Source organism: Lagopus leucura, unplaced genomic scaffold, assembly GCF_019238085.1.
Source record: "Lagopus leucura isolate 7727_CA_CO unplaced genomic scaffold, USGS_WTPT01 Super-Scaffold_100002, whole genome shotgun sequence".
Classification (NCBI taxonomy): domain Eukaryota; kingdom Metazoa; phylum Chordata; class Aves; order Galliformes; family Phasianidae; genus Lagopus; species Lagopus leucura.
This window is the reverse complement of record NW_024962263.1, coordinates 66,884,094-66,900,932: the sequence shown is the minus strand read 5'-3', so window position 1 is coordinate 66,900,932 and position 16,839 is coordinate 66,884,094. Positions and strand designations below refer to the sequence as shown.

Below are 16,839 nucleotides of genomic sequence, written 5' to 3'. Positions count from 1 at the left end.
AAAAAAAAAAAAAAAAAAAAAAAGAAAAAGCTAAAAGCAGCTTCACATTCTTAATTCTGGTCTAAAGATGTATGACAAGCACTGTTAATGCTGTAAATGTGAAGAGCAGTGCGTTTCATTGGATGTGTTTTGTACTTGCTAAAAAGAGATTTTATATCAAGATTTTCTATCTCCTCAAAACACAGGAAATTAAACTAGCACAGAAGGAAGCACGTTTCATTGTGAGGTTGGTCAGCACCCAGGGAGGTTGCTCAGAAATGCTGTCAAGTCTCTGCCCTTGGAGACCTTCAAAAATTTGCCTGTGCTGTCAATTTTTTGAGACATCAGCTGGATGTGGTCCCGGGCTGCAGGTAACCTTGCTCTGAGCAGGGAATGGGCATGGGGAGCTCCCAACATCCCACTGCCCTCAAATACTCTGTGATTAGAGGACTGAGAAATATACGACTTCTCCCAACCATGCACACCTGTGAAACATTTACAATAACAAAAATACAGTTTAGCTACCATTAAATATATGAAGCATTCAGATGTAGATGGACATTAGCCAAACGGTGCCTACAAAGTTTGTAATATAATTAGATTTCTGTTCTGCTAATACCCACATGGACATTTGCACACAATCATAGAATGGCTTGGGTTAGAAGGGACCTTAAAGCCCATCCAGTTCCAATCCACCGCTGCTTTGCAGGGCTGCCACCCACCAGCTCAGGCTGCCCAGGGCCCTATCCAACCTAATCCCAAATGCCTCCAGGATGGGACATCTGCAGCTTCTTTGGGTAACCTGTGCCAGTGCTTCACTGCCTTCTGCATAAATGATTTCTGCTTAACATCTAACCTAAGTCTCCCCTCTTAGTTTAAAGCCACTTCCCCAGGTCCTATCGCTATCTTCTTATGCAAAAAGTAGGACTCCCTCCTGCTTACAAGTTCCCTTTAAGGCTGCAATGAGGTCTCCCCTCAGCCTTTCCTCCAGGCTGAAGTAGCACAGGTGAAACCTGACTTTACCACAGAAGGAAATACAGGACAGGACACGGGGCTGTAAGATCACTGTGACAGCTGCTGGCATGGCAGCACTGGGTCAATTCAGCAACAGAAAAGCACTTCCTTCTCTAAACACAACTGCTGTGGCTCTTGACTCAAAAACTGAGCACGAAGACGGGAAACATCTCTCAAGTTTCCCGCGGAACCACAACAGCGGTTCCCGCGATATAACAAAAGGCCTAACGGGTTCAAGCGCCAGGCCCAGGACATCGGGATCCCACCGCGCTCCGCACCCCAGCGCTTCCTCGCGGCGGCCACAGGTGTGCCCGCGCCGGCGGAGGAGGTGGCGCGGCCTGCCGGGAGGGCGGGGACGTCCGCGGCAGGGGAGGGGCTGCGGGCGGCTGTATGGCCGCGGTGGGGAGCGGGCCTCGTTTTTCTCTGGGGGCTCGCTGGAGGACGTTTCTCCCCGTCCCCCGCGGGGCGCTGAACGCGTCCTTCTTTCCCTACCGTTGGGCGAAGGGTTCCGCCCGCTCCCTCAGCGGGCGGCCGTGGCGGCGCATCCCTCTGCGGGGCGGGCAGGAGGAAGCGCGCCCTCCTCCTCGCTCTCCTCCCGCTCCTCCCTCCCGGTGCTGGCGGCGGCTCCTCCTTCCGCGTGTGACCCGCGGCCGCCTGCGAGCGGGGAGGAGGCGCGGCGCGGCCCCAGTGTGGCGACGGCGGGAGGAGGAGGAGCGGGAGCCGCGGAGCGACGTACCCCCGCAGCCCCGCCGCCGGGCCCCGCCGGCGCCCCGAGCCCGACGGAGCCCCCCATGCCCGTGTGGTGCTGCCGCTGCTCCTTGGCCGGTCCCGTTAGGTGAGGGGCGGCGTGGCGCCGGGGCCGCGGCCTCCGCGGGAGACGTGTGGAGCGAGGGGCGGGATGGAGGGGCGCCCCAGCCGCGCGGTCACCTTGGGTAGCGCCGAGCCGGGCAGCGCCGAGTCGGGCAGCCCCGCCGCAGCGCGGGGCCGTGCGCCGTTCCTTCTCCGTCGGCGCTCACGGTGCCGCTCCGGGCACCGCGCGACCCTGCCGGGAGATAAGAGCGGCCCGCCGGCGGGATGTGCGCTTGGCACCGGGTATCATCCGTGTGTGCGTGACGAGATCTCCGTCAGCCGCGCGCTGCGGTCAGCCTGCTGCTACGCACAGCGTTGCGGGGGCTTTGGGAACTGCTCCGTAAGAAAGGCTCCTCTGTTAGTAACTTGAGGGAAATAACGGCAGCTGTTGCGAACGGTTTGTTCTCTTCCCGGGGAAGATAGCGTTTACGTATGGTATGTGTTTTCCTGCTCTTTTCCCACACTTCCTTTAGAAATGTAACTAACTGCGAATAACTGAAAATCAAGAGCGAAACGCCAGCGCCGGGTCTGGCAGCCTCGCGTCGCTGCGGATCCCCGGCTGGGGGCTGAGCGCAGGCCCTGGGCCGGGCTGCTGATACCGGTCCCCGCCATGCAGAGCTGGATGCAAAGCCTGGTGCTCGTTGCTGGGCCGTTGCTCGCGGCTCAGGGGCGGCCACCTCTGCCATCCTAATTCAGGACCTTCCCGAGCTTTGCTGCGCTGTTCCTAAGAAGCAAGGACGCGCGACTGATGCGGTGCTGCTTCTGCTTCGTGCACGTGATAGCTGAGGAGCTGCTTGTGTGTGCAGGCAGATCTGCACAGTTCTGTGCTGCGCAAGAGAGGTTTTCAGCCGGTTTCAGCCTTCCATCCTGCGAGGAGGGTGTGTTGAACCCCCTTGCTCTCTGCCAGTCCACCTGCTAAGCACAGAGCACTGCTGCCGTAGTGAGCTCGGAGTGCAGGCTGGCAGGTAGCGGAGCCTACCTGTACCTGCCTAAAAAAGCAGTGTGGTGGTTAAATATCCTCTCTATTCACTTCAGCTTGCAGTTTGTGCTTTAATGCACACCTATTATTGTGACAAGCCAGTGCACAGCTGTAATTCAGTGGAGTCATTGATTTCCAACTTTTTTTTTCCTGTAATACAGGAAACACACATGTGAAGTTCTCAATTCCAGAAGTAAATACAATTTCAGAATGGCTTCCCCCTTTTTAACCAGGAAGTGACTGTCACGGGGCTGGGTGACAGTGCTGTCACTGCTGTGCAGCTCAGTCTTCAGCTTTCTGTCAGGCTTTGGGAGCATCCAGCAGACCCCTCAGGCCAAGGGGGCTGATAGGTTGGGACGTTTTTAATTTAGGAGTTGAGCATTTTAAAAATTTAATAAAAGCAGATTTTTAATTTGCTATTGCCTTTTAAGCTAAGCTGATGAAATGTTTGCTTCTTCAGTGACCTGGAAAACTTGAGTAGGTGCTCATGAATAATTAAGAGGCAAGCAGTTTAAAACACGTCTTTAGCATAGATGTATATGTAGAGCATGAAGAACTGTGAGAGGAAGCTAGCTTGGTGTTGCAGAGAGAAAGCTGACAAATTAAGGAGATGACAAGTGGTGGGAGCAGTCTGTAATGCAGCAGCTAACCTATTGGTGCACAGTAATTACTTGCATTAAGTTTGTTGTTTGATTCCTTTTGTAAAAGACTTTCTTAATGTGGTTAAAACCACCATAGGATGCACCTAGGGTTACTAGAAATTGCAGTCTCTCAATTTTTCGCACCACTGCTGACTTTAGGTTTGCATCTACCTGGTCAAGAATGTGTTGGTGTAAAGTCTTGTGTGCTGTTCGGCAGGTAGGAAAGTATGTAAGGGGCTGCTGATACATCTTAGCTTCTCACTCAGTTTTTGGTTGGTCTCAATGTTGTTTGTGGGCTAGGTGGGGGGTGTCTCCACTTCTGATGGGGATAATGAAAAGTGAGCTTTTCTGTGTGGTGGATCAAAATAATGCTCGTTGGTTATACATTGGCTTTGTATAAACTGAATTGGAAATCTGTGTCTCTGTGGAGCCATCTGTCCCTTTTTATTATCTTGCTATAGACTTCCTAGGAGAAAATGGAGTTGGATTTACTGTTAGAAAACTGTTCTGGAGAGTAAAATTCTGTAGACTGGATGAAACATATCTATTTTAGTCTATTTTTTGTTAATTCTGTAGCTCTTCAAATAAAGCATTAGAAGCAACTTTATTTTGACAAGATTGTTTTGACTCCAGTACAACTGTTATATTTTCAGTTTTCTTCCATCTGTCCTTCTCAATTAGGAATTACAACAGCTCTGAAACTGAAGGACAGCTTCTGAATTCCTTTGGCCAGTATTTTGGTGACAGCCTTGGGAAGAAGATAAAAAGAATGCCTTTATTAGAAGAAACTGTTCTGCCTGGAGACTCTCTTCTTACTCTGCCTGTGGTAATAATAGGTGAGTTTTTTGACTCAAAATTCTCCACTGCTACCATTCCCTTTATAGGCTTGCTGTGTGAAGTCACTTATCGCTAAATGAATAATGCTTAACATCCTTACGGTGAAGGTGCTTATTACAAAAAGAGTTATTATGATTAACAACAGTGCCATCAAATTATATTGAAGTTCTTGCAACCAGAGTACATTTGAATTGAAATGATGATCTGGCAAATGGAGCTGCATTACTTGGCAGCAGATAGATGAGTCTTAGCAGCACTGCTTGGATTCAAGCATTGATCTCAAAGGGCTTGATTAACATGGTGCTGTGTCTTCATCAGTTTGCATGGAGGTTGTTGATGCTGTGGCACTAAAAATTTGCGGAGTCATGCAGGACAGTGAAAAGCATAATGTAAAGTGTGTGCTATGGGTATTGGCTAGATGTTAACCTGGTTTATTAATTGTGTTTCTCCGTTGCATCTGTCACTAATATCTGGATATTGTCCCATCTTTTACCAAATCAATCCATGCCAGTTCAGCCAGTTGAGAACAGTGCGTTGTAGTCTTGATGAAACAGTTAAAGGATTGTAATTGTAAAATCTTGCCGAATGACAGGATGGCAGAGGGAACAGACTCCCAGGGTACACGGCATAAATTGGTTTGTATTGGGCCAAGGCTCTTGAGCAACAGCTATTCACTAGCTCCTTACTGCCGTGAGTTGATGAAGGGTTAAAGAAAAGATCTGAAATAAAAGAGGCTTTCAGAAACCTCCAAAGTCCAAAGCTGTTAGGGCTATAACAAATCAACACCTTTAATTGTACATGTAAACAGGCAGAGAAATTCCAAAGAATGATATTTCAACATACATTCATGTTAAATCTCCACAACTCAGAAAGATCAGTGTTTGTACAGTGCACGTTCTCAAAGCTTTCTTCACAATGGCTTAAAATAGTGTTCATGGAATGTATTTTATATGAATGTGACAGACGTGAATCACTTGCTAAATTCTGCATCACAGTTGAAGAGCAACAGCTTCCTGGCATTTCATCAACCTTCGTTTAAGTTTACCATATGGCTAATGACTCAGTTTTCACTGTTTAGCTTTGCAAATATGTGTTATGCAAATACCTGTGCTCAATACTTACTTTGTCTACAGTGCCTTCCTCTGTGCTGATACCAAACACAGCTGCTTTGAGTATTTCTACTTGGGAGGGGGAAAAGTTACCCGAAAGTTATTTCACACATACATCTGAGAAATGTCTCAAGTTTATCTTCCTCAGCTGCACGTTATCTCTAATTCGTTTGCTGCCTTAAAAGATATCTACGTTGATCCGTGATGTTATGGAACACCACTGTTTTTCCCTCATACATGTGTATGCACAAACAGAATCTCTACTGGCTTAATCTTGTGTGCTATTCCTGTGTAAGTGGAGTTTAACATCTTTAAGTTTCCTAGTGCTGTCTTTTCATTGCACTGTTCTAACAATGGGGAGGAAAAATATGGCATAGTTCATTAGTGACTTCATAATGGAGTAGCAACTTCTGTTGCCTTCTCTTTAGCTTCACCATTCCATTTCTCTCCTGTATAATGCCCAATTTAAGATCAGATTCTTAGGTTTGTGCTGTGCAGTGTACTCTAATACTTCAGGGTGTACAAAACTACTCTGATAATATTAACTGCTGTGTTGTTCTTGTTTTGCTCAAGAGAATGGGAAGAAACTGTTAAATTCTATTTGAATGAGGTAAAATTGGTAAATTTTGTGATAGAGAACATCTAGAGAATGTTCTGTGCTAAGCTTTATCATGTGCACTGGTTTTGATCTTAACATGTAAACACAGTGTGGTCCTATTTTCATCCAAATAACAGGGCTTTCAGGGATCTTTGAAGTTGGGTATCCACTTCATATTTAGGTACAGAAAGGTGAACTTCATCTAGAAGATGTCTGTGGTGGGAACTCGCCCCCTTTCCCTCATTCTTCCCAGTGCTTTATGGTTTTACAATGCACAGGCATTTTAACACTTTTTTTGATGTCCATGTACTCACACAAAAGCTGCATTAAGAGCCCTTGAGGCACTCTGCAGCCTGGGTTATTTACTCAGGTTCTAGACCTGGGAGTGAATAGGAAAGATGAGGTCTGAGCAAACTTGTTGGGAAATACGGGGCCAAAAAATCCAGTAAGTGGATTTTTTAAGGGAAGGTAAGGAAGAGGAGACATGCACTGCAGGAGTGAGATTGGAAATGCAAGATACAAATAGGTGTGTGAAGATAATGAGGAATAAGAAGCAAAGGATGAACTCTTGAGATCAAGAGTTAAAATAATACAAAGATCTAGCATCCTAATGATGAGTGCTACGTAGAACCATGAATAAATTGGTAACTTCAGCATCAGATCTAAATAGTGTGTAGTAAATGCCACGTGTGCCCCTCTGGATGAAAATAAAGACAAAATACTGAGTAATGTCTCAGTGGGAGAACACTGCTCACTACTTTTCGTTCAGTTAATGAGGAAAACCTATTGAAATAACTGCACGTAGTCACCTGTTTACAGTCTGTAGAAAAGCACATACTTTTCTGATATTAACTTTCCCTGGATTTTTATATTTGACTTTACAACATTAGCACTACCTCTATACTCGTATGTTATTGTGATCCCGTACTTAATTTAATGCTAATCAAACTAATATTTTCCTTACAGTAATGTCTTGGCCCCATCCATTTTGCACCTTTTATAAAATAAGTTCATCTATTAATTACAATAATTTGCGTAAATTATAGAAAGCCATAAAACAAAAAGATGCTTGAGTTGATATTGTTGCAATAAAGCATAATGCTGAATGTGGTTTGATGCAAGTTTTTTGTACAGTGCTACATATGTACTATGTGTGTCAGCATCTACTTTGTTATGCTGTGTGTGTGATATTTCATTGTCTTGGATCATTTCAGCTTTCTGCTCATCTTTTTTCTTTTATAAGACCTAAAGAGCATATACCCCAGCTTGTTTCTATTCTGTGTTTTACAGTACTTAGTACAAGTGTGAATGCAAAAATGCAAGATGGAAATATTCGGGTATTTCTGTGATTGACAAGTAGAGCAGATCTTATCCATCAGATCATTTGCATGAGAACAGTGAACTTGACATGCTGAAATATGAAATCCCTTTATGTACACTTTGTTTCATAGTGCTAATTGTCACACATTTTTTCTTACCTGATAAAAACTGTGCTTGGCTTATCTGGAAGAAGTTCTAGGGTAGGTGTTATTTTACTGTGATAATTATAAGCTGCTTTGAATTGGGATGGTAATGCATTATGCCACTTCACTGTAACTTTATTGCTGCTTGTTTAATTACTTAGTAGAAGTAACCTAAAGTTTCTAAAGCAGTTTCCTCTTTCTTTAATAGGAAATGGACCTTCAGGAATTTGTCTTTCATATCTACTGTCTGGATACAGGCCGTATTTGTCTCCTGAAGCTGTACATCCAAACCCCATTCTCCACACAAAATTAGAGGAAGCCCGGCATCTTTCCATTGTTGATCAGGTAAGCCTGTTTTGCAGTCTTGTCCAGCTCTTTTCCTACAAACTACAATTACGAAACAGTTGTCTTTAGTGAGCCTATTTGAAATGCTTTTGTAACTTACGTAAGTAGTGTGTAGATGAAAAAAGGGCTTAATGTTCTTATCCTGCAAAGAATGAGACCACAGTACAGCTCAAGTAGCTGTGTGGCCTCAGCCAACTAGCTTTACCACTTGACCTATGCTCTTCTTACCTGCAAACTGAAGGGCAGTGCATACCTTCTTCAGTGTCTCATTAGCAGATTATATACTTGGCTCTTCCAGATGAAAAATGGTACGTTCTGAGAACTGCTTATCTTAAATATAAATTAATTATCTTAAATATAAATAAATAGCAGATTGCAGAAAAATATGTAGAAGTAGCCTGCTTAGCTAATCACGTTTCCAGTGCAGTGATAACATGCTTCTGTTGATTTAAATGATCTAAGGCTCGTGGTCCAAGGCTGCTATGTTTGTGAAGGTGGTTTGTTTTGTGGCTCTAGAGATCTTTTTGTTTGTGGTATTTTGGGGTTTTACAATCTGCCTTTTGTAATGATATTATCGCTTGCCAGAAGCGTCAAAAGCACCACTATGTCAGTGAGGAGCTGATGCAGACCTTCCAGCTCTCATGTCCCAGAATGTTTGGGTGCAGCTGTGTGGTGGTTTAAGGCTGAATGCCACATGCTGATAACGTACTTCAGATATGTGTTGAAGTTACATGACTGGAAACACTAGCAATTCTCTGTTAAAAGCAGTGCAGTATTAGTAAGTATAAATGTTATCTGGTTGCTCTGTTCTATTTGTCCCAATTGTTAAAATACCACCTAGCCCTGCATTAGTAGTATGTAATTTTCAAATGAGGCACATGTACTATATTCAGAGTTACAGGAGTAAATCATAGCAGTTATTTCTAAACTGTTTTGATTGTGTTTATCTATAAAATACTTAAAATGCAACTTCCACTGACTGTATTTTCTGCGTATCAAATTCAATGTCTGTACATCAGAACAGTATGATAAACAGTAAAAGTTAGGTAAATATATAAAACTTAACTTTCTTGCTTCAGGATCTAGAGTACCTGTCCGAAGGCCTGGAGGGACGCTCTTCAAACCCAGTTGCAGTGCTCTTTGATACACTCCTTCATCCTGAAGCTGACTTTGGGTATGACTACCCATCCGTTTTGCACTGGAAGCTGGAACAGCATAATTATATTCCCCATGTAGTGCTTGGTAAAGGACCACCTGGTGGGGCTTGGCATGTGAGTAAGCATTTCATATCATGATAATTTTGTGGATTGGGACTTTTCTTAGAACGGCTGTTTTAAATGTCAATGATGGCAATTGCAGTTTCCATTATCAAAGGTCAAGTATGTTAAAGATTGGCAGAGGGATAAGTTATTCTTTAATTTTGGGGATTGTGGCCATAACTGCTGTCTTGTTTTTATTATTATTTTAAATTATAACAAAGGTTATTCTCTAACTTTTCTCATGTTGTTTTCAGGTGCAATTATACAAAATCTTAAATCTTTAAGACTTTGGCTGCATCCTTTGCTTTAATCTTTTTTTCTTGTTTCAAATAACAATATTTTTAAGTAACCTTTATTTTCCCCTTCGCTTGTCCTCTCTTTCTACTTTTTTAGATCACGCAGTTGCTCATTAAAACATCTAACTGTAGGGCAAAAATATTTCATCAGGTGTATTATGCTCTATTTTTATGTCGGTCTGAAGGAATACAGTGAGAAGAACTTTGCTGTTTCACATAAAAGTATCTATTAGGAATGTATCTGGTCATCTTGGTTTTTTTTTTCCTCCACCCTAGGCCATGGAAGGCTCTATGCTAACAATCAGTTTTGGAGACTGGATGGAACTGCCTGGACTCACTTTCAAGGAGTGGGCAGCTAGCAAGCGCAGGTAAAGATACTGCCTAAAGTACTGGGAAATAAGTTGTAAGAATGCAGGTAACTGTTTTAAGAACTGGAAAATATTTGAGCTTCATTCTTTACAGGAAAACTTCTTTTGTTTATTAAATTGCCTAATGGCATTGGAAATGATTTATGTACTCTGGTGGAAGAAAATTGACAGCAGTTGGCCAGAACGATGGCTTTCAGTGCATCAAAATATATATGTGTACTAACAGTGATGTGTTTGAACATTTCTCAAATAAGTGCTGTTACTGTAAGCTGATTCAGTCATTCAAAACCTACCAAAGTATACCAGAAGTTCCTCTTTCAATGTGGATGTTAACTTGAGTAACTTAAGTTGCTGTGGATACTTACTTGCAATTCAGGAAGTCCGTACCTCTCAGTATTTACTTCACAGACAAAGCTGTAGCATCTGAAATGTTACAGTCTATGAACTGTACTTTTAAGAGAATAATTCATTGTTTCCCAAAGTTACTTTCTTGTACTAAGTTCCTTGGAAGGCAAGTTAAAGAAAAAACACTGTCTTGTACAATCTGTTGGCTTTTACTTTGAAGCTGCGATTAGTTCCCAAAGATCTGTGTCAACAGATGCGCTCTGCTTAAGCCTGTTCTACAACAAATTTTCCTAACTTTGTTCTAGCAAAATGAAAGGAAGTTGTTTTGACACATAGGGCAAAAAAGTAGAAGGATTTCTTGGGCATATGTCTTTAAGAGCAGTGTTACTCATTTCAGGACAACACTTAAAATGAAGAAACTGTACCTTTGTTCTGTAATAGCTTTCTTAGATAATAAGGAGACAAGATTACTGTCATTAACTGAAATCCCATAAGCTACTTATTATCTGGAGCTAATTTGTTTATATTATAATTTTCAACAATACTATAAAAAGAAATGCTGAACTGTTTCACTACAGTTAAACAGGCATAATTAGAAATATCAGTGATAATTAATGCTTACAGTCATATGAAATAGTGTTGTTATACCAGGTGTCACACTGACATTCATCCTATCCATTAAATACCTCATTAGGATTTTCAGAGTAGTAACCTAAACTGAAAGCACGTATGTTATCTTTTTAACCATTGAGAATAAGCAACCCAGTCTCATGTAAACACGCTTCTCAGCTTAGTTGAGTGGATAACCTGTTATTTGCTACTGTTTCTTTTGGCTTTTCCTGGAGCTTTTTTCTAAAGAAGCAAACAGATTCATTCAATTTCTCGGACAGCTTAAATTTTTTGTAAATAGGTCAAACATAAGGTAGTATCAGGATTCCAGTGCAAGAATGCTTTTTCTTGGACATCTGGTCATTGTAATCCTGTTCAAATGTGTATTAAGGTTCAGTGTGATACTTCATTCATTCAGGTAGGATTTAATTCTCTGTTTCAGAGCTACTTAATTTGAAACTTACTGAGCTTATCTGTACTCACAGGAGAGTGATTCGTTCGAGTTAAGCCCTTTTCTTCATTACACTTTACAATATACCAAACCTACAGTTTCAAATTTGGCTCTTAGCAATTATGATATTTATTTGCTTTATTTTAGTGGTCATTGAGTGCTGTTTTAGCTGGTGTTCTACTGTAGGTGGTCATGATGTTAAAGTGAGTTGTAAAACACTTCCATATAGACCTAAGTAATACTGCAGTTTTCTTTTTGATTTGTTCATCACCTTAGCACTTATTATAATTAAATATTTACATTGTTTTTAAAAAGAGATAGCTTGTCTCTTATGTCAGGATTCAAGAGAGCAAATAAAGCAAATTGAGTGAGTTTAAATATACTGAACTCCATATCAGTTACACTGGGCAGATTCAGTGCTCTTAAATCTGACTGTTGTGTCGTAGATCATAGTTGGATGTTGAAAATATTGATAAGGTCTTTATATTAACTGGAAACATTCAATTTTGTTTCAGAAATATAAAGAGTGACCGAGTAATGCCGGAGGAAATAGCTTGTTACTATAAACACTATGTTAAAGTCATGGGCCTCCAAAAAAACTTCAGGGACAATGTTTACATAACATCAGTATCCAGACTTTACCGAGGAGATGATGAAGATAGAAGTCAGCTGAATGAAAAGCATTTGGAAATGGAAGATGGACAGAAACCACTGATTAAGCGAAACTGGGAAGTCAGAGGTTATCAGCGAGCAACAGATGGTTCTCGTGTGCCCTTCTGCCTCTTTGCTGAGAACGTGGCTCTTGCCACGGGAACCTTTGACTCTCCTGGCCGACTGCACATTGAAGGTGAAGATTTTCCTTTTGTCCTTCATTCCATGTCTGACTTCGGAGCTGCTGTAAGCAAAGGAAAGCTACGTGGGAAAGCAGACCCTGTGTTAATTGTGGGTGCTGGACTTACTGCAGCTGATGCAGTACTGTGTGCCTACAATAACAACATCCCAGTAATTCATGTGTTTCGTAGAAGAGTTACTGATTCGAGTCTGATTTACAAACAATTGCCTAAAAAGCTTTACCCTGAGTACCATAAGGTCTATCATATGATGTGCACTCAGTCACATACTGGGGACTCTCATCTGCATTCTGCTTACACTAGTTTCCCTGAACACAATGTACTTTCCTTTAAGCCTGAAATGAAGTGTGTTCTTCAGAGTGCCTCTGGACTGAAGAAAATCTTGAAGTTTTCTGTAGCCTTAGTTCTGATAGGTTCTCACCCAAATCTTTTCTTTTTAAAGGATCAAGGACATAGCATAGGACATCACTTAAATCAGCCCATCACGTGCAAAGGGAATCCTATTGAGATAGATCCATATACGTACGAATGCACTAAAGAAGCAAACCTCTTTGCTTTAGGTCCCCTGGTGGGAGACAACTTTGTACGGTTTCTGAAAGGAGGTGCACTGGGCATTGCACGATGCTTGGCAATAAGACAAAAGAAGAAACATGAATTGATGGGAAGTGAGGATGGAGGAGGTGATGGGGTACCATAAATAAGGCATTAGAAACTTTTCACATATGGAACTAGACTTAGTCTAACAAAGCACTCACTGACAGCAAAAGTTGTTAGCAGTCATATTTCTGTATACAAGTAACCTGTGCTTGTATTGTTTGATAAAGGATGCTGATACCATAATACTTCCTTTTCAAAATGCAAAGATTTGATCTGCTGTTACAACTGATCTCTATCTACTGGAATTAATTCCAGAGAAACAGAAAATGAGACTAACTCTTACTGACCTACCTGTCATCTCTTGCTCAGCTGAAAGAGCAGACTTCCTCTGGGAAAAGCAATGCCTGCCAGTGTGGGTTCATCTTTCAGTGTCAAACTTGACAAAATATTCCTATCCTGAAATTAACTTCAAAAAGCAGAAGGCTGTTAGTAGAAAGTGATGCTTGGTCCCAGAGCAAATTTGGAGCCTTTTGAAGTGGGAATTTTATTTATTTGCCATAGTAATACTTGGAATGAGCACTTACAAAATGGTCTTTACTATACGAAGGATATTCCGTAAGCAGAGAGAGACCCAAGAGAGTCCCAAGTGACCCAATTTGGTAATTGGAATAAAATAATAGGCATTCGTGTTTAATCTTCAGTGCATGATTTGACAATCCATTAATGTTTTTTTCATGCAATGCCTAGATTTTGGTGAGTAGAGAAAGACGTGACGTGAGATGTTCCCCTGTGGTGATATGTACGTTCTGAGAGAACTCACCAACATAAACAATAAAGTACTGATGTAAGTGCTCTTATTACAGTGTCAGTATAATGAATATTTAGTGTACCGGTGCAAAAGACTACATGAGAAAGCTTTTCAGCTTTTTGCCTCCTAGCTCAGGAAGACTGGGATCACTTGAGTAATGAAGGTGGGTGATAGGTGGTAGTATTTCCCATTTGGCCAAATACTGGTTATTTGCAGCCTGCATATTTTTAAAATGTCATGGGAAAGGATTATATCTTACAGCCAGCGTAACAACAACAACAAAAAAACAAACAACGACCATACTTTGTATGAAGGCTTACAGTTTGCTGTAAGATATAAATATTTAACGTGTAACTACCTCTGAAGTTTTACATTTATCCTCCATAACATAAGGTCTAGATTTCATTTGTTGGATTTTTGTTAGAACGTGCTCTAGAATTATTGACTATAGTAAGCAGCAGCTCACTGTTATTCCAGAACTCACAAATCAAGTGCTTCAGTTCATTACCAAACACTTAAAACAGGTTAATTCGCAGAATAACCTGGGTAGACTCTTAGTTTTTCATTAGCTCTTTTCTGTGTTAAAGAATGTCATGTTCATGTAAGGTATTGTACTTAAGTTCTGATATGAAGATTTCAATCACGCAAATACATTTTAAAACTGAAACGAGGTTTAGACTTGGTCTGAAACTATCAGTGCTTGCTGGTATCCCAGCTCGCTTTCCCAAGTTATATCTATAACCTATAGTGACAAATGCATGTTTTCTGTGCCAACTGAATTACTGAGTTCTGTGCCTACCGTCAGCCTTTATGTACCTGAGGAAGGTAATCAGGCTTGGATCACAGAAGTTAAAGTCAAAAAGGCTGAAGTATGTGAGGATTAAAGTGAGGTTTTTTTTCAATGGAAATCCAAAATTATTTATGAAGTGATGCTACTACTGACAAATTTTAGAGATAATTGCTTAAGTATAAGGAGGGCAGTCTTCGTATTTGCTTTATTGCCTACACGATTGAATTCAGCTGTATGTTTTCAGTGGTGGAGGTATTTTTAATAGTGACATTTGGACTGGTTTTAATTATTCTAGGTTTATTTTGTTGATAATTGAATTGAGATTCTATAATTAGCCTTCATTAGTGAGAACTGTATATATACATCTATCCTAAATCTGTGCTACCCAATAATTTAACTAAGAATTAGCATTGAAGTGCTAGATTTTAGACTGCAGGTAATAGGACTGGATATTTTAGAACTGCTTAATACTTGCTTACAAAATCTTATTGCAATTAACATATTGAGAATATTTCTACACTGTGATTAAATTCCTTCAGTTTTGTATAAGTGGCCAAGCAGAGCATATTGCAGCACATCAGAGTACTTGCCTTCATTACGTGAAACAAAATGCCATCAGAACACAGGAAACAATATACTTAAAAACTTGGCCAGCAGGATAAAAGCTCTTGAGTGGCCGAATCTCCATCCTCAGCTGCTGCATCTGCTAATGGGCTGTGTTTGTAGTGAGGGAAATATGGTCAGAGATATTTGTTCTGTTCTTTGTACAGGTGTATTTCACAACAGCATTTACAACATCTTGAGCCTTAGCTGCTTTTCTGTTTTCCTTAGTATTTCTAAGATGAAAATTCATGAGATGCTTTAGTTGGGCAGAGGAGTTTATTCGGTGGTAACTCCTGTTAGGCTGTCAGTATAAAAAGAAAAATAATAATAATAGCCTTTAACTGAAGGTGTTCCAAAAAGGCACCCTGTTTTTGTTTGCTTGTTTGTTTGTTTTCTTTTTCTAGAAATTGCCAGTTCTGAAGTTTCAGCCAGACATTTGGGTTTCTGACTTTGACTGCTTGGTGAGGTTTCCGTTTCTCTCCTAGATACGCTGTGAGAAAAAGATATGCAGAAGTTAATGCAGTTAGGATAGCTTTTCCGTAGGACAGCTTTCCCTAAAGAATTGGATCATGCTGCATTTGTTGTGGATTAGATGGGAGCACTGAATAGGTACCTTTGGGGGGAAACATGTTGTCTCTCAGTTCTCAAATATATACATATTCAATATATGTATTTAAATTTCCTTTCTTCGTAATAGTTCCCAAAGGGAAACTTTGCTTCCTTCAGCATTTCTTTCAGTGAGGAAGGCAAGTTTTCAAATACTGTACATTAAAAAAAGGTTGCTTATTACTGAAGCTTTATTACTAATATGCAGAAAGATTATAACTGTTAGCTGAAGAAATTTTATTTAGATTTATAGAACTTCTAAAGGTGCAATAACCATGCTAAGTGTTTTCTAATAGGCTGGTGGGAAAATGTCTTTTGTAGTTGTTCTTGGTTCTTTAATGCTGAATACATCTCCAAAACTATTGCTAAGATTAATTAGTTTCCAACTGTGTTGAACTGGGACTAAGATGTGTCCTAGTATGTGATTATTTAATGATAGGCAGTTCTGAATGAAGGTACCTAGCTGGGTGGTAACAAATGGCATGGTTTCTGTTGGCTTCCAGTGGCTGATGGATGAACTTCTGCTTAATTTGCCAGGATTGGCTTCATTTTACCCTGGCAAGTGCAGAAATCCACAGTAACGTCGGGCTGTTCTATCTCAAGAGGAAGCACTGCCTGGAGCTAGCAGCCTTGGTTTTCTGCTGAACATATGGAGAGAGTGTTGGACCCAGATGCATAGGTTGCAAACAGGGCCTATATGCTGAGTAAAGGACACCAGAGAGCATCCCATAGCTATGGGTCCCTGGTCCCCAACACTGCAGGGGTTGTTGGGAGGTGTCATGTTGTCCTTGTGGCCTCTTGTGTAGGCACTCTTCAATTAATTTCTTTGTGATGGTTGCCTAATGAAAAATAACAGTTTGGTAGAAGGAGATGGCTGTAGCTTTTCTCTTGCAACATTTAAACAGGGAAAAAGATGAGAGACAGAAAAATGGAGCACTTGGTTTAATTTCCTACAGCATTAAACAGACCTAGACTTTGAGGCAGGCCTGTCTTGCACAGGCAGTTGGAGAGAAAAGGAATTTACCTTGTTTTTAGGTAACTTGCTCTTGAGAGACAAAGAAAGGGTGTGAAATCTTTCAGCTCCCAACAATTTCATGCTAATTAACAAGTAATGACCAGTAAGTAACAATAGAAGAAAGCAGTAAAGAATCTGAGCAACTTAAACTTAAAAGCCTATAGGTGCAAAAAGAGCCCACATGGTGTTAGAGCGTAGTGGGCTCCCATCCTCTGTAAGGTTTATGCTGTTGCATTTTCACTTGGCTAATATTTTAGAACCATTTGGCTCTGATTTTCTGTTACCAGTGTGGATTATTTGGTGAGGGTTAGAGCCAGATGGGAGCATAGTAGCCACACTGGCAGAAGAACTTTCTGGATATTCATTTTCCTTGCACAACCTGGAAGAGAATGCATGAATGCATGCTTTGTTTGAGGTTACCACAATG

At 41.2% G+C, this 16,839-nt stretch overlaps 1 protein-coding gene across 2 annotated transcripts; it reads left to right on the top strand.

The window, feature by feature from the left end:
• Positions 1-1,754: 1,754 nt before the first annotated feature.
• On the top strand, positions 1,755-13,447 carry OSGIN2 (oxidative stress induced growth inhibitor family member 2). 2 transcript variants are annotated; one of them, XM_042869961.1, is made up of 6 exons: positions 1,755-1,828; positions 4,144-4,298; positions 7,678-7,814; positions 8,894-9,085; positions 9,646-9,737; positions 11,658-13,447. In XM_042869961.1, the coding sequence occupies exons 1-6, from the start codon at positions 1,785-1,787 to the stop codon at positions 12,688-12,690; spliced, it is 1,653 nt and encodes a 550-aa protein (XP_042725895.1). In that variant the 5' UTR covers positions 1,755-1,784; the 3' UTR covers positions 12,691-13,447. The 2 variants fall into 2 exon arrangements, with proteins under 2 accessions (XP_042725895.1, XP_042725896.1); XM_042869962.1 differs by lacking the exon at positions 1,755-1,828 and adding an exon at positions 2,208-2,277.
• The last annotated feature ends 3,392 nt before the right edge of the window (positions 13,448-16,839 follow it).

Bases quoted from the DNA above. Each gene is read 5' to 3' on its own strand.
- OSGIN2 (XM_042869961.1), top strand. From the start codon at position 1,785: ATGCCCGTGTGGTGCTGCCGCTGCTCCTTGGCCGGTCCCGTTAG. The intron at 1,829-4,143 runs GTGAGGGGCGGC...CTTCTCAATTAG, and splicing joins TCCTTGGCCGGTCCCGTTAG to GAATTACAACAGCTCTGAAA. The intron at 7,815-8,893 runs GTAAGCCTGTTT...TTCTTGCTTCAG, and splicing joins ATCTTTCCATTGTTGATCAG to GATCTAGAGTACCTGTCCGA.